This window comes from Colobus angolensis, unplaced genomic scaffold (assembly GCF_000951035.1).
Source record: "Colobus angolensis palliatus isolate OR3802 unplaced genomic scaffold, Cang.pa_1.0 Scaffold158, whole genome shotgun sequence".
Taxonomy (NCBI): domain Eukaryota; kingdom Metazoa; phylum Chordata; class Mammalia; order Primates; family Cercopithecidae; genus Colobus; species Colobus angolensis.
Window position 1 is genome coordinate 2,757,447 of NW_012114688.1, and position 18,322 is coordinate 2,775,768.

The 18,322-nt window shown below is 41.1% G+C and overlaps 1 protein-coding gene across 1 annotated transcript in view; it reads right to left on the reverse strand.

Moving 5' to 3' along the window:
- The window catches only part of WLS (wntless Wnt ligand secretion mediator), a 110,451-nt gene extending 92,534 nt beyond the window's left edge, over window positions 1–17,917 (reverse strand). Inside the window, exon 1 of the mRNA XM_011936887.1 lies at window positions 17,114–17,917. Coding sequence (XP_011792277.1) covers window positions 17,114–17,219 — 106 coding nt within the window. The 5' untranslated portion in view covers window positions 17,220–17,917. The remainder of the gene's footprint in view (window positions 1–17,113) is intronic.
- Window positions 17,918–18,322: the final 405 nt, after the last annotated feature.

An 18,322-nucleotide genomic window follows, 5' to 3' on the forward strand; every position in this document is an offset into this window, starting at 1 on the left:
TTCCTAATCTTCAAGAAGTTGTATTACTGGGATGATCCAACTTTGAAAATAGTAGATGAAAAGAAAGGAACAACCAGGCAAGTCATATAAAAATATATGTAGCCAATAAGCACATGAAAAGAGGTTTACCATTACTATCAATCAAAGAAATGTACATTGAAAGAATAAGATATTATCAGCACCCTGGGAAACATTCTTTAAATAAAAGTAATCCCCAGTACTGGCTAACAGGCAGAGAGATAGACACTCCCAGATTTGGCCAATGGGTGATATGATTATCACTGACCATCAAACTCCTTAAAAATGTGCATTTCAGGCCAGGCACGGTGGCTCAAGCCTATAATCCCAGCACTTTGGGAGGCCGAGACGGGCGGATCACGAGGTCAGGAGATCGAGACCATCCTGGCTAACACGGTGAAACCCCGTCTCTACTAAAAATACAAAAAAAACTAGCCGGGCGAGGTGGCGGGCGCCTGTAGTCCCAGCTACTCAGGAGGCTGAGGCAGGAGAATGGCATAAACCCGGGAGGCGGAGCTTGCAGTGAGCTGAGATCTGGCCACTGCACTCCAGCCGGGGCGGCAGAGCAAGACTCCGTCTCAAAAAAAAAAAAAAAAAAATGTGCATTGCATTTTACCTGAGATAAATTCACAGAAGTGAATTTACTAAGGAAACAATACAGGATGTAAGTAAGAATTTAAATACAAAGAAGGTTTCTCCAGTATTGCTTATAATAGCCTTAAACTGGAATTATTCTAAATGTCCAACAATAGATTGAGCAATTTAATTATATCCATACAATGGGTTATCATACTGACACTAAAAATGACCTTTCAATGCATGTTTATTAGCATGGCTTAAATAAGTAGAAAGGCACAACACAGAAGAATTAATAAAGTGGGCAGCAAATAGCATCATTCACTAACTAAACCTAGTAAATTAGTTTCACCCTCATCTCCTAGGCAATCCCTGGCTCCTTCTTTAAGATTTACCCTAGGGTTCTAAAGACCCAGATTCCGCCCAGGTAAAGAGAAAAACATCTGGATACCCTCAGCAGGCTAAACCAACAATGTTTATGGGAACAGCTTGCTACACAGAGGAAGGTGAAGAAGATGGACCACAACTGGCATTTACTTGTCCTGGAAGAGAGCTCAAAAAGGAATGTTTGGCCAATACACAGTGATTTCTATCACAAATAATTCATACTTTTAAAAACTACTCTTTTTTCTTGTTCTTCAACTTATCATAATGTAGCAATTAATATTCAAATCCCCAGAGTTCTTCCCTCCACAAACATAGCTACTGCCTCGCCAAACAAAACATACCACAAACAGTTACTCCCCATCTCAGTTTTCAAAACTTTAAAATGTAAATATCCTTGGTGAACTGGCCTTAGAGTGTTGTTAGGAAGATCAAATAAGATGATTCCTACTAAAGTACCTTAAAGAAGGACAAAAGCACTATACAAATGTGAGGTATCAGGCATATCAATGCATTACCCAGATTTAACAAACACACAACAAAGCATGGGAGAGTTCACTGCAAGCCTCTGGCTCCTCCATAACCCTCATGTTCTTTTCCCTGCAGTCATTTCAGAAAACCAGATGTTTGCAAAGTTTCTCTGCAGCAAAAGGGCAGGCCCTCTCTACATTCAAATTGGCTGAAGCTGGTGTTTCTAGCTGTTGAAACTTAGGTAATAATGGGGGAAAATACCAAAATTAATCCAAAAAGCAGACAGGCACACTTTACAGACTGGAGCCCTAAGATGGAAAAAGGCAACAGCATGAACAAGTAGAGGGTTAATGGTTTTCATATTATTTAATTCAAGCCGCAATAATTACAAATCCTAAAGATATAAACTTCTGAGAGTCATCATTCTTTCAGAATTAGTATACAGGATTCCTATTAGCAATATTTTATAGTACTCCAAATATCTTCCCAAAGGAAATCACTGCTGAAAAGGACAAAGTTCTTTGTTGGTAGGACTGTGCTTTTATACCATGGACTTACATACTGTTTATTCTACAGTCTCCTCATTTTAAAAAATGGCAAAAAAATTTAAATAAAACATGGATGGAGCAATAAGAAGTACACTGAAGTTCTTAAATGTCCTTCTTTTTAAATCACCACCCCAATTACGTCCCTCCCTTGAGGATATTTACAGTCCTCTATGACACATGCTCTGTACCTTTTGGTTCAAGGAAAACACACCTACAGCATTTCAAATTAACTACTGACCCTTACTCTCACACTATAAACAAACCCTTTTCACAATCTCAATTGCATTGTGTCCACATTGATTAAAGCTTGAAGCCTGGTGACCTCATGTGGTGTTAACTTCTCCCATGCACCAACAGCATTCCGCCTTTCTACTCAATTACCCCCTTTGGTGCCAGAGGATCGCTACCCAATGAACACATACAATGGACTTCTGCTTCATTACACTAACCAACAGCAGGATAGAAATAAGCAGAAGAGGAATAAACAAGCTAATTTATCATGAGGACAGAGCAAGCTTTCACCAGTCTCGCCATGGAAAACTTCAGTGGTTAACGGGAACATCAATAGTCTGGGGGTGATGTTTATGATCTTACAGATTATGGACAAAGCCATAACAGAACCCCAAAATGACTAAAGAATTCTACAGATTAGCAGGTGTGAACACACGCACACAAAACCCATGCCTTAAAACTCAGAGGTCCTACATGAAACCTACTCAGTAATTATTTTGGGAAGCATAACCCTGGGCTTTGGATAACGTGGGCTGACACTCTGATAATTTGCCCCAAGTGTTCAACCTAACGGTGGGGCCCCTCTTATTTATCTTTGACAAGGTGGTCAGGAGGAACCCAGCCCCTTTGTGAGAGGGGTCTGGTACCCCCCTGCCCCCCGCTTCATTAGGCATGGCAAGGGCACAGCGGTTGATTAAATTAACAACTTTGGAGGGCTTCAGTCCCAGTTCCCAGACATTAGCACCATCATCCAGAACAAATTAAAAGTCTCACAGCAATTAAGCAGATTTTGAAAATGAATTTCCCATGGTTCAATGGCTCAACCACAATCTTGAGTTAAGTATCAGAGAAGAGTATTGAAGGAAGAGAAGAGGAACTGACTGCTGAATTTCCAAAGTAAACACACAACTGGTAGAAGCAGCATACACAATAAACTTCTGAGCCTCTGCTAAGTAGGCTTATACATTTCTTTTATAGAAAATTGGAAATATTCCGTCACAGAAGGGGAAAGGATAAAGTATTAATATAGAATGGTTGTATCGAAATGGTGCATTTTTTTTCTTTTTCTTTGTTTTTAATTCCTTTAGCATCATTTTACTCTTGTTCAAAAATATAAATAGATATTAAGAGGGGACAAAAACACCTACTTCCAGTCACGGGCTTTTAAATTCAAACAAGAAATTGTACATCCAAGTCTGGAAATGGAATCATCTACATTTCTCTGAACCAGTACAACCAGGTTCACAGCAGGCAAAGACCTTTTATGCCAGCCTCCAGAGGACCCTGGGTGGGTGATTTACCTCTAAGAACTCATTTCTGGATCAAAAGAATAAGATTAATAATAAAATAATGCCTATCACATTCTAGGTGTGTACTCTTTGCCAGGCACTGTTGTGAGGTCTTGTCGTACTTGCTTCCTTCCCTTTCAGCTTACATATGCTCCTTTAATCCCTGCTCCCGCCTGGCACCTCTGCCTGGCTGTACTTGCAAGTCACAGGCCTGGGTTCCTCTTTGCCTGCAGGAAGACATTTGGCACAGCTTGTGTGCAGGAACCTGGAGGAATCCTGAAGGAATGTGAGAATGAATTCATTCCCACTCACCAGATCTATAAGCTGAATACAGTGGAATGCAGAGGTAGTTACTTGAATAAATTATATTTTCCTGTCAGGGGCATTTATAAAAGCTGACATCATAAATACATTATTGGTCTCTAAGTACAACCGTAAATAAATCTACAAAATACTTAGAAGCATAACTTTCAAAGATTCATTTTTCATCTTTAAAAGTTTATAGAAGATTAAGCAAACTATGTGAATCTTCTAAAAGAAGCCCCTTCAAAATAGCCTTCATGGAACAGAAGAAACACATTTACTTCTTAAAGACAGTAAATATCAAAATTCACATTACAATTCTACAGTTCCATTTGGATATTCAAAATTTGGAAATATACGTACTTCTGTGTGTTCCCTTCTTCCCACTAAACTTTAATCAACTAGTATAGATAACCAGCCACAGTCAACTCTCTGCCTTTATGGCCAAGTAGGGACCAAAATATATAGCACAGACGTAATAACAATCAGCATAACAGTAGGCATAGGTAATGAAACTTTCCACTAGTGGTCAGAAAGCTCAGTTCAAATCTTATTTCTCACTATGTCTTCCTTGGGCCTTAGTTTCTACAATATAATAGAAAAAGGTCTCTTTCCAACTCCAAAATTGTACCACTTTAGAGATGTAAGCATGTGTATTATGAAGGTAACACAATTTTTTATGTTCAACTGAATAATAAAAACCCTCCCCCTATTTAAATAATAATAGCGTGGAATATAATGTTATAAAACTTAGGACAGGCCTCAAAGCCTTAAAGTAGAAGCATTTTAGTTACCTCCACAATAGATGGAATGCAAGGCATTCATCTATTCATCTCTTCAACAGATATTATTGGGTACCTACATTGCACTGATCTGTAGTAACAACAATAAAGGTGAGTGTATTAAACCATCCTCATTCTCATACAGCTTATAGTTTGACAGAGGTTATATTTTAATCATTATTTTTGTTTAAAATTTCTTATAAAACAGCACTATAATTCTAGCTAATATTTCAGAAGTGATTAATATTTTATTTTTAAAAATCATTTTTCCTCAAAGTTTGACTTTAAAAAGTCTTTGTCATTTACGTTATATCTAGAAGCAAAAAAATTTCCCAGTGGATGATGACTCCAATTTTATAATGTAAAACAGAAGTACAACTGGGATTCACTTTGCAGCAAGCAAAGAGGGAATAGATCTCTTCCACAAAATGAGTAATATCCATTTAAAAGTCGTGCTACCTGAGCTTATCTATGCTCTAAAGCACCATGAATACTAGCCCAGAATTTTAAAAGACAACATTTAGATTCAAATAAAATGTTGGTTAAAAACAGAAAAACAACCCAAGTTAATCATTCTAATTTACCGAATATATGAATGACCTGCTTCTTGGACTATTGGCTAGCATAGATCTTGCCTAACAGGAAAGGCTATCAAGCAGGGTGGCTGGGTTTCTAATTTTATCCAATCCATTAAGAGGCAGAAATAACCTGCCATTGACCTTACAAGACACAGGTTGACTCCAGAATAAACAAACAAACAGACTTGAAAAGTTAATTATGGGCAACCTCTACTTCAGAGAAATGGCTCACATATATTAATTGATCTAACACCTATGTGCAGGCTCCCAATGAGAGAACTCATGTTCTCTCATTTAAATCCCACAACCCCCTATGACTCAGAGGTTTTTGGTTGAGGGAAATTGAGGCTCACAGAATTTCAATGGTTAGTCTAGGTCACAAAGCAAGTTTGATAACAAAGAGATAAATCAGATCACTGCCATTGATCAACCATAAAACCACATTCCATCAGTTATTATAGAAATCCAATCACTTTGAATGGAGGGATCAAGCTTCTCAAGGATTAAGCTTCTCATTTAACACAAACTGTCATATGGAAAACCTCCAGCCAACACTGTTATTTTTATAGAGTGACGATTTCTCAAGAATCCTGTAAGAAGCCCACATCAAGAGGCAACTTTCAAAATTACTAAAATTTCAAAAATTTCAAAATTACAAAAGTAACAGTTCTGTCCAGTGGGAAGAGTTAATGCCTTTCCTTTACAGAGCTGCTTTAAGTAATTAGTCAAAGTTTAATCACTGAAATATTACAGTCTCATAGATACATTAATCCTGACTTTGTTAAAATCCCAAGCATAACTGCTCATCGATCTCCTAAACTTTCTCTTTTTCAAGAAGTGGGTGGGGGAGGGAAGGAAGGTACTGGAGGAATTCTTCTGATATCTGTAAAAAGAGAAACAAATGCTAATTAAAAGATGACTTTAGTGCCCTTTCAGTTTAAAAATCTTGAGCATTTATAAATTGTCTTGTTTTTTTTTCTCTTTCATCAACTATTACCCAGAAATACCACATTCTCATAGAGCAAAGCCCTGTCCTGTTAGGGCATGTTCAAAGAATAGTGCCAGGGATTTAATACTGGCATACTCATGGACCTGCACATTCTGAAATTCAGGGGGAGGCACGAATAAAAAGATAGCTGAGGTCCCACAGTTGCCTGTCACAGCCAAGCCCTACCCCACCCACATCCTTATATGATCCTCAAGAAGCAAAACCTTTCTGAGATGTTCTATAAGTGACAGCAAGACCCAATGTGCAGTCTTTTCAAGGCCTCAGTAAAAATCTTATCTACGACTTCACTTAGCCCAGACACACAGGGGCTAAAGTAGAAGCCTGGTTCACACAAGCCAGAACTAGCTCAACAGAACAGAAAAAAGAAAGGAATGCCTTTTCTATGTCTTTTCCACGTCTGAGGCATTCTGCTCCAGGGCAAATTACAACCTAAATAAGAGCAGATAAAATATATGAGAACTGAGTAAAAGAAATAGAACCTCAAAAAGGTATGCTCTGCCTCGAAAGAAGGCTGGAATTCATAAAGCATGGAACGTAACTTTTTTAATGGCGATCACCTGAAGGCAAGCTTGTTAAACAGAGACTTAAAAGTCAAGATTCATTTCAGCTAAATTAGATGGTGCAGAAAAACAGTGCTTCGTGACTCTGTTCAGTTTCAACCAAACGGAAAGACAGAGGAGGAAGAATTTACAGTATACTACTTGCACCACTCGAATTGCACTTTGTTAGTCACAAAGGAGGGGCCCGCAACATTATAAGCCTTATTTTGGCAATGTGAATTTTCTGCTTGCAATTACCTTCAAAGTGAAGAAATGGCAGAGACGAAGAATGAGGAGTTCTGTTGCTGCTTTCGTATGTAAATCCGACCAAAATATACAAGGCTATGTGACTTGACCCCAAGCTCACACTGTAACTTTGGAATTACGCGTGTCACAAACATCCTCCGAAAGCACAAGAATTAGTCATAGATTTTTTTAGTCAAGGAAGCCTCAGACTGATAAAGTCTTAAAACTAGACACATGGACTGTGCTTTGGATTGGATAAGTAATGACTATACTGCGTGGTTTTGGTGTGTGTTTTTTAAAGAGTTTTAAATTTACATTTCCCCAAGCAGGAGGAAGGGAATGTACCACGCCCTCAGCAAGCAAGGAAGGAATTTAGTTTTTTTTTTTTTTTTTAATTCTATAGTGTTCTTTAAAATCCACATAGCATAGCATAACATTCCATGTAATTCTGTTGTTCCATAAGGGATTGACTAAGTATATTAAGGATACAAAGGGAAGGGGGAGATGACAAAGTTATTGCTATTTTATTTTCAAGTAACAGAAAAATCAATCGAGCTATAAGAAGCACCAGTTGGGAATGTACTGCACATTAACTCTATAATAGCCTTAGACAGAAATCAGATGATCTTCACACTGAAACTCTGAAGGACACATATCTTTGGGGCACTGAGTAGCATTAGAAACTGCATCCAAGCCGTGGCTGTGGCTCTGCCTCTAACTGCATGAACTGAATGGCATCCCTTTCCTGGGACTCAAATTCCTTCTAAATTAAGGTAGAACAAGATAGTCTTGAAGGCCCTTTCATCCTTATGATTTAATACTGACAAGCTCTTCAGCTTCTATTCAGGTCAAACACCACCAAAGTGTATGGGTACAATGGATCCAAGTAGCCGCACTCATGGACAGTGACAAAATCACCCAGCCTTGGGGTAGGATCAAGTATCATATTGGCCTAGAATGTATTGATGCTGCCAAGGTGTGGGGGGAGGGGGTGGGCAGGGGTGGAGATACCACAGATGTGTGAAATGACTTGCCTAATATCCCAGAGACCCCTGAATCCCAGGCGTTCTTATTCTGAATAGAGACTTTTAATCGATTTCTTGTCTCTTCCTGTGTCCTCATGTTACCATAGTTCTACAAGTCTGTGCTGCCAGTGAGGGTTGGCAAATCATCCCAACTCAGAAGTATAGACTTACAAAATGGCATAATCAAGCTTCATTAACATTGTATATAAAGCAGAAGTAATAGATTGAGTAAAAGCATGAGAGATTCTCTTGGGAGTAAAATGTGCATGCTTTAGGAGAAGTTTGGGCTTGTGTTCTTATTTGTTAATTTTCTGCAATAACATTAATATATATCATTTGGGGGAGGTTCATAATGAAATACTTGGTTATAGCACAGGAACTAATGTTAGAAAGCAGGATGACCTCCTTGAACTTTCAAACCCAAACCAAGTAAGGTTTTGGGTCATTCCCATCCACAAATCCGTAGGTGTTGGGCAAAGCGGTGGTGACTCAAAGAAGGAAAAGAATGGGTAATAAACAGTGTCATGTGTACACTTTCCCAGATCTAAGAACAGAGAGGGACAAAGAAAAGTAGGAGAGATGGATTTGGGATTAAGCAAATGGTTTCATTGCAAAGTCCTTTGGAAATCACATCTCTGATGGGCCTGGCTCAATGAGACACTCCAGCAAGTGCCAAGTCCTCAAGATAGTAGATTCTAGTGATATTTAATGCTTGTAGCAGTCCCCATGAGGAAGTAGGGCTCTGTTTCACATCACAGTTGAGAGAGAGAGTCAATGAGATTTTATGACTTTTTTGGGATCACTGAGGCCACAGGTTATGTGCAGAGTCATAGCCAAGTTTCTCTCCACTACATGATGCTGCTTTGAGACCAGAAGCTCTCTCTTTGAGACGGGGTCAGCCAGGACTAAGGCAGCAGTTAACTGGCCTCCAACCAACTTTCATGAGCCTGGCCTTATTAAACTAGGTCTGAAGAAAAACTGAATCAACCATTTACAGACTTATTATCTTCTTTCTAAAGGAAAATCATAATGTCTTGCCAAAACAAATGTAATAACTTGGCCTTTTCTTTCAATTACCTCTGCTTTCTTGGAAACGTGTATCTGTGGATAAAACCTCTGAGTTAACTCAGGAAATTAATCAGACGTTTAAGAAGACCCTGTAATTCCTGTGGGCCAGCAAAGAAAGAACACCCCTTGGCCAGATTATATTATGAGAATGGAGTACTAAGGAGAAAGGGGGAGCAGAAAATTAAACTTGAAGGCCCAGGATTTAAATAGGCATAGCAGATAGAAATGTTAGCTCAGTTTTGGAGGATTGGGTGGCACTGGAAGCAGGTTTTGGAAATCCAGGCACAAGCTGTGTCCTTGAAAAGATAGACTTATATATTTCCAGAGCGCTTAATTTTCTTTTCTTGAGTCTATATTCTACCCCCATCTTCCTATTCCACATCCTCATTACACTCCCATTTCTTCAACAGCTACCTTTAGGACCTACTGTGCATGCTAAATCCAGGGGGCATTCAGAGGGCCCACTATCTCAACAAATTTCCCATTACAACTCTCAGCCATCTTCTGTTGTATGCAACAATTTCCTTTGGGGAGTGTTGGCATGTAATTTTCTTAGGTTCAGTCCTCCCTAGCACAGCCCAGAAACACTGGCCAATATTTACAATGGCTGGTGTAGGTGGTTCTTATGTCTTAGGAATTGGGGATCCCTTGTTTAGGAAGTAATAGGCCAACGATCAGTAACCGTGCAGTGATGTGAGTTTGGGGAAGGGGTGGAAGCAAAAAGAAAAGGTAGTGGGGGTTTGAGCTTTCATCTTCTGCTCAATCTGTATAGAATCAGTTTCACCACACTCACCCCTTTGTTTCCCATGGAAATGGAAAGGACAATGGGAGGAAAGTGGCATTAAGCTTAAGAATATGGCTTAGGATTCAATCAAGGACTGTGGGCTTGAGTCTTAGCCCTCTCATTTACTATCTCTGCACTCTCATTTACAATCTCTGCAACCTCAGAAAAGGTTCTTAAATGAGCCTCAGATTCATGTGAAAATTGAACAAAGTGAAGTATTTGCTTCTTTGGGATGATATGATCATTAAGTGAATCTTTACATGTGAAATGCTTTCCATAGTCCCCCAGTCTTCCAATATGATTACTGCTTTTGCTCCCCTACAAGATTTAGTCAGGGGTAGAATGTAGGGGGCAGGGGAAAGAGGTGGTAGTAAGAGGCTATAGAAATTTAGTATTTTTATATTATAAATTATACATCATTGTTTTAATTTAGCAATCCTTTTAGATTCATCTTTTTACCAAAAGAAAAGTTAGAAAACACTAAAGTTTGAGATCATTAAGTTTGAGAATTGGCATGTCTCAAGCTCCTCCTCTCCACTTTCCTCCTCTCCTTCCCACATCCCCATGCAGGCACTTTCTCTAGAACTGTGCAGAGCTGGCACATTTATTAAGCCACCATCACAACCCTTCAGAGAAAAAGTAAGACCTAAATGAAACAGTCGTGATCATTTCAGGTCTTGCTGCTCCCCGTGTCCCAATACCTCTCAGGGTCTCTATCAAAATCAAGGGCTGCAAATCTTTGAAGAGAGAACTCTATTAGCATATTTTCCAAAGAACAAAATGTACCTATTCCTGCTGTCAGGGTGGCTGTTTGTAGGAGTCTCTGGTTTAAAATGCCCTCATTATTATGCATGGGTGTGCATATAAACAAAAATTCTCCATAGGGGAAAAGAATTTTCAACTTTCAGAAAGAGGCTCTTTTCTCAATTCCTCCACCATCACTGCCAACACACACCCTCTAAAAACCTCTCCAACCTTCACTGATTCTTTCTTTCCTCTCCTTTGAAAAAGTCCAGACTTACTGTATAACTACATATATGTTAAAATCACCAACTAGAGAAAATAAAATTGAGTAATCTTCTTACAAGTAGCAGAATCTCAAACATTTGATGGTTAACAAACTTGGCTGCTTTAGTCAATTGGATGATTCATACAATTATGGGGACTGGTTAGAACTCGAATGGAATTGGTTGGGCTGGCATAGTCAAACTTCTCAAGACATGTCCTCCCTCAGCCTTGGCAAGGCACTGTTTGGGTCTGTACAGCTGGACTCCATTTCATTTATCATCACATTTAATATTTTCTTCCTTTTGATGTTACCTGATTATAAAAATGAGAAATCAGTTTTAGTGCTAGTCTCATGTTTCCCTGCATTCATATTTTTATTCAGGTCTAAAAGTCAAGGTTTTGGGGAAAGTGGGAAGATCACCTAAAGCTGATAATCTAGGCTCTGATGTCTGATTGACTGGAGTTCGATCCCAGCTTTGACCATGAGTAGCTAGGTAATCTTGTGCAATTTTACCACATCTTTCTGCACCTCAGTTCCCTTACATGTAAAATGGGTACAAAAATACCAGTTTGCCAAGGTTTTGTACAGATGCAATTAGACAGGTTTTGGCACATATTGCACATTCCGTACATGTTAAACATATTATCATTTTATTAATATATCTATAAATATATTATTTTATATATTGATGAAATATTAATATAATTAGTTGACCGTATAATTAGTAGGGGTTCTAATTTCATACATTCTCGAATTCCCAATAAATACGTGAAAATTATCTTGATGCTAGAAAACTACATCCTAGGAAATCTTTTTGTAAACTTAGATGAAGAGGGGCTCTTTTCTACCCACAGCTCCCCTAGTTAACTCAAGCTCTATGTCTCCTCTTTACTAACCCGGTGTCGGCATGTAGCCCCATCCTAAGCACACAGTACACCCTGATAGATATTTTGCAAATCAGACAAGTAGCACACAGGAGCTTTAAACTAAGGACCTTTATATAATTTCAACAAATTCTAAATTCTAAATCTCCATAGAAACACCTTTATGAGGAATATAAGGTAAGAAATCTTTCTGCAATTTATATGGATTTAAAAATTTTAAGGTCAAATTATTGTAAAATGTCATGTAGGAAGGGAAAGCCTTAAGTCTCGATCTGGGTTTCAGGCAGGGAACCTGAAAACCTCACAAAGCCACACATAACACTATTAGCTCAAGGAAATGTTTCTCACTATAACAGGAAAAGGGAAAGTTCGAATAGAAGTCTAGACAGGCTGTGCTGAAAGAACAATCAGATGAAAGAGCAATTAGAACCGGACGTCTAGTGCCTGTAATCCCAGCACTTTGGGAGGCCGAGGCGGGTGGATCTCTGAGGCCAGGAGTTTGAGGCCAGCCTGGCCAATCTGGTGAAACCCCGTCTCTACTAAAAATACAAAAATTAATTGGGCGTGGTGGCAGGCACCTGTAATCCCAGCTATCAGGAGGCTGAGGCAGGAGAATCACTTGAACCCAGGAGGTGGAGGTTGCAGTGAGCCACTGCACTCCAGCCTGGCTGACAGAACGAGACTCTGTCTCATAAAAAAAAAAAAAAAAAATTGCAATTAGAGATTGTTAGCATGAGGATGATTACACTGCAAGAACCAAATCGTTTAGTTTTTTTTTTTTAAGGCAAATGTTGTAATTTCAATTACTAAAAAAAATTCATGCTCTTTTAAAAAAGATTAATTTGTAACGTTGCACAGTACTCATACAAACCACATTAGATACTTCTAGCAGTTAACAAAGATGAAAACAATGACATTTTACAAAATAAAAAGCAGAATCAAATACAGAAAAATATGGCTTAACATCAACCAAAAACCAATTGATTAATACTTATCAAGATTCTCACCAGATACCCAAATACTGAAGGATTACAGCTATTGCATCATTAAGATATATTAAAATAAATGTAACAAGCTTAAAATCTAATAAACTTGGGAGCAAACACATATACTCGGCATAACTGTAATTTAATTTCTTAAAATTCTGCAACTTCCAAATAAACAACAGCAGCAGAAACAAAAGCTCCCAGAAATGGGTCACAGTAAAGACCAACTGCCTCCACTTAAACAATACTAGCACAATCCTGTGGGCTACATCATTGAAAGAAGTAGATAATCCCTGCATAATATTGAGAAAATTGATTACATATGTGTGTATGTTATATCTTATACAGTATACATCACATCCTCAGCATTAAAAATTTAAAAAGGCCACTCACATAAGTTACCTTTTGGAAGAAATAATGATCTTTTCTAAAGAAATAATAATTGGTGATTTGTTGATACTTTATGTTTGGAATACTCCCATTTAAGGGTGTGCTGAAAACAATGCAACAATTTTCTATTAATCCAGTTCTGATCTTCATACTCTTAGCAGTTTTAGAAGAGTTGAGAACAGTGACCTGCTTTTTCAACCATTATATTCCTGAGACATGACTAATTTGAGGCTGAGCAAATTGCACATAATGGGATTCAAGTTCATGGTTTTCAGTCTGCACTCTCTTTTCAGGCTACATGGTCTCCTTCCCCTCCCTGCTTCCACCACCCCCAAAACTGCCTTTTCAGGAGTTAAATTCATCAAACATGAAATCAAAGGAAAATGATTTTTAAGTTTTCTGCAGGCTTATTTTTAAGGAGGATAAAGTTATATTTTTAAAAATATTTATCTTTTCCTTCAGGCACTACATCATTTTTAAATAATTTCTAAATATTTAGAATGTATTTAGATGTATTTAGAATACTAGATGTATCAGATGTATGGTTTCATAGTGGCTCAAAGTTTTTACAAAAGCATGATATAAATCAGTGAATTTATAAATACCCCAAGTTCTACTATGTAAGATATTGCTTTCAGAGCCTTTTTGCAAAATCCCATTAAAGGTTTAGCTTATAGACACTGGTGCCAAAAAAAAAAAAAAAAAAAAGCAAGCAAAAAAATGTGGTTTTCTTTGGTAAGAAGGACATTGAAATAGGAGAATATTTAAGCTGGCTAAACCAAAGTCAAACCCTGGAGGCTATTTGCTTTTATAGTGAATGTTTAAATCTTCTCCATCAAATCTAGAAGGCTACAACCAAACAACAGTTTAAATGTCATGTACAATTCTCTAAGTACTGAAAGAGTTACACAATTTTAGAACTGAAAGGGACCTTAAACTCTTTCGTCTACCAATGAGGAGCCTGAAGCCTGCTAGTTAACTCACTTGCCTGGTCACTTTTGGGGTTCATGGATTGTCATTGTTGTTTGGTGGGGTGGTTGTTTCTGTGCTGTATATTTGTGTGTGTGGTGTACGTGGTCCTTACACCCTTACAAACAAGAGTTTTGACATTTATATTCTCCTCTTCCTAAGTTTACTTTTATCAGCAAAGAGTGATCAAAAAGAAAAATATATTCTGGCCAGTTCAAAGGGGACATTTCTTTTTCTCACTTGGCCTACTGCAGACATATTAGAGAGACATTTCACACCCAGGACAACTGACTTCTTAAGTAGCAGTAACAATGAGCAGCGGAGGAGTTCTCTTCCCACTGGAGAGAGCAGAGGAGGTTTCTGAACTTTACCTTGACTTTCCAGCCTACAAACTGTTCCTTCAACTACTGTTTCCGCTTGCCCACTTTGTTGCTATTCTTTCCTTAGTTTCCTCTGTTTTCCAGCTTAGGGAAGTTTGGTGGGAAAATTTTTCACTTACATTTTGTTGATATTTATTTCCCATATTTGGGTCCCACCTAAATTTTTGGATTTGTTTAAGAGCAAAAACAATTACTCTTTAAGTGAAAGAGGAAAGGCTAAGTCACTGTTCAACATGGGCTAACTGATCTGGAGACACAGCCTTTGCAACTGAGGAAGGAGAGAAGGTAAGCAGTAAACTTACACAGTTTCCTCCAAGAAGTGTTATACATAGATATTTTTCAAAGAAATTGGAATAAAGCAGTTTATTAATTGAGGGGAATCTAGTTACAGTTAGCACCTGCCACGAACTTTTTGAGGTTGTCATTAACCACATTCTTCAGGAAAAATAATCTTTGGCACCACTTACTCCAGACAAACCCTATTTGGAACAGACAAGTGTTCTGACCCTATAGTCACTCCAATGTCCACCAGCCACTCACGGGTGCCCTTAGGGCTTCTCCTTGGTGGTAGGATCCCAGAAATCCTACTAGTTCCAGAAGTGCCCTAGGAAGCCTACATCATGGATAATGGGCTCTGCAAAGCTAGGAGATCAGCCTAGAAAAAGAAAAAGAAACACACCAACAAACACCAGGAAACTATGTGTAATGGTTTGCTGCTTGTGCAAAAACCTCAAAGAGGATGAAGGTCAGACAGGGATAATAGGCCAATTTAATTCTGAAAGCACAAGGTGCAAGAAATTTTAATTATGGTCTGCCACTGAAATCACACAAGATCCAATGGCATCTAACTGCAACTGCTCATCAAGGGAGACAAGAGGTGTAATTGTAACCGCTGCATAATCACTGTGAGGGCACAGGGAAGGCTGCCTTCAGCTCCCAGCAGAGAAGGTATTAAGAGCCTCGAAAAATCCAATACGGGGAAAGGAGATTGCATGTAGCCAAACAGGAGCTCTTAACACAAAAGCCAACGTGTGTGTGTGTGTGTGTGTGTGTGTGTGTGTGTGTTGAGGGTAGGGTTCCAGAAAGAAAAATATGAAGCTGTTTGGCCCACACTGGGGATACGAGATTGTTTGAAAACTCTGCACCCCTTTCTGCTTTGTGGATAAATGCACACAGAGAAAAGAGCACTGTCTCCTTTAGGTATTTCTCTCATTGATGAAGCTTCACCCACTCTCCTTTGTTTAAGACAATTGGCTTGGATGTTACCGTGATTTATAGTACCAAACTCCCTATTATTTGTTCCCATCAAACCCAAGTCTGGAGACAAAACGCCACGCACACGACTCAGGTGCCCAAGCCTGTGCAGCTCTGGCAGCGACGCTGCCCGCGCCCCCGGGCGTTTCCCTCCGCACCTCATATCGTGTGGGCGCCCGCAAAGGCACGCGCGGAGAAAGCCCCTCCGTGGACTCTCCACTCCGCAAAGTTTAACAAAGCCGTGAAGTAAAGAAACCGACCCTCCTGTCCGCGCACGCTGCAAAGTTGGCATTGAAGTTCGTGCCGGGATGTCCCAAATCTTGAGGGGGCGCGGGGGACGCGAGTGTGCGGAGAGGCGGGAGGATGGATGGAGATGGGGAGACAGCGAGGGGAAGGGAGTTTTTCAGAGCAGACGGTCCGTGAGGCGGTTTTCTTCACCCGGAAGCCTGTTTGACTCAGAGAGGTCCGGGAGGTGCACGCCAGGGGAGGTCTCCCGGAGCGGGCGCTGTCGCCGGGGGACCCGGGAGCTGTCACCTGCGGGGGGCTGTGGTGGGAGCGGGGGGTGCTCTCCTAAGCGCCAAGAGAGGACGGGGGATCCACAGTCACCGGCTCTCGGGGCTCTAAGAAGTGGGGGAAGGGATATTCGCGAGTGGGCAAGAGGCCAAAAGCAACAGCTTTCGGATACGCTTTTCCCCTCCGACCTCTCCAACTTCCCGCAGCGTTGGTCAAGGACTCCCTCCCACTCCACCCCATCCTATCCAACCGCCCGGCCCACAGTTCGGACCTGTACACGGCAGAGCGTGGGGTGGAGTGCGGCGGGAAAGCAGGGCGCGAAGGTCGGGACCCCAAAATGCAAACCCTCAGCGTCTAGCAAAGACGACCAAATGCATTTACAACCATGCAAGTATCTCAGCCTTGTAACAGAGCTCCGGATTTGCGCCGGGCTCAGTTCCCCGACTCTTCTGTTGTTCCTAATAAAGTCGATTACGTTGCCCTCCCGGAGCTGATTGGAAGGGACTGGAGAGGAAAAGGTGGGGAACGCGGGAAAAAGCGGGGAGGGGGGGGCCGGCGAGCAATCAACTTTGTAACCCAGCGCTTCCTCGCGCGATCCGTCGCCATGCTTAAGATTCCCACCCCCGCCGCCCCCCTCCTGCCTTTCAAGTGGATACTGAAACTAGGCCAAAACTTTTTCCCCTCCTTTTCTCTTAGCCACTAGACTGGATTGTGCCCCACGGAGCCCCATGGAGCTCTGCTTTCTTAAGCACAATAGCCGGACTAATTAGATCATAGAAGCAAGGCAGTGATACTGTAACAAGTAGCCCAAGAGGCAAAGAGGGAAGGGGCCCGAAAAGACAGAAAGGGGGAAAAGTTTGCAGCTCTCCGCACTTACCAATCAAGCCTCCCACCAGAAAGGCGATGATTTGGAACACGAGCAGAATCCCACCAACAATGCACAGCTTCTTGGTGCTCATGTTTTCTATAATTGCCCCAGCCATTTTTGCGCCCCCCCCTTTTTCTTTTCTCCTTGAAATAAATGTTTTAGGGTGAGCTTTTTGCTCCCTCCTCTCACACACTCCCTCCTCCCTCGCCTCCTTTCTGGGCGCTGCAAAACTTCAGAGGTGCTGGAGCGCGGCGAGGATGGGACCGGGACCGAAGGCGCCCGCACGGATTCCCCCGGCGCAGCCGGCTCGGGCTCCCCCAATGCCCGGAGCTGTGATTGTGGCCGCTCCGCCGCCTGTGGACGCTTAAAGGAGCAGGGAAGCGGATCACATGACGCCGCCTCCCTCCCTTTCTTCCTCCCTCCCTCTCGCGCTTCCTCCCTCCCTCCCTCCCTCCCTCTCTTCCTCTACCCCTTGCCCACCAGTTCGGGGCTCAGCGCTCTGGCGGTGCTGGCGCCCGGCTCCCGAGCCTGGCCTGCAACCTGTCCCTCCAGGGACTGGTGCCATTTGGGGGTTGCTGTTGATGTTAAGCGGGTTTCCCCTGCCCAGCTTCTCACAGGTTTCCTTTTCTGGTTTCCGAAGTGCGAGATTTAAATCACCGGTGGACCGCCTTGCAGACCTTTAACTTACACGTTGACTTTAGGAAACGGTCCCCACCCCACCCCCAACTGCTAGAACTCTCTTTGGGAAAGAGGAGGAGAATTTTTTTTAAAGGGCCCAATAGATGCCTAAGTCAAAACACAGAGATGCGAAATAAAGTCTCAGCTCGAATTCTTTCTACCAGGTTCCCAGCCTCGTTACTGGGCACAGAACCAGCTAAATTCCCCACGGCGCCCCTTGAGGAACCTGGCGCTCCAGCCCAATCAGACCACTGTTCGTTACTCCAGCGCATGTGCTTCCACAGCCTTAACCCTGGTTATTGCCTTCAACAGAACATGTTCTACTCCATCAGTTTTAAACCTGATCCAAAACCAATTAGTCTAAAAAAAAATCTAATTTTCCACACCACCTCCATGCAGTATCTCTGGGAACTGATTCCCTACAATCCTGTGTTTACATTTTTACTTCCTATTGTAAGGATTTATGTACAGGTTTGTCTCCACCACTGAGCTGTAAACTCCTGGGGAATAGGGACCAAGTTTTTTTTGTTCTTTGTACCC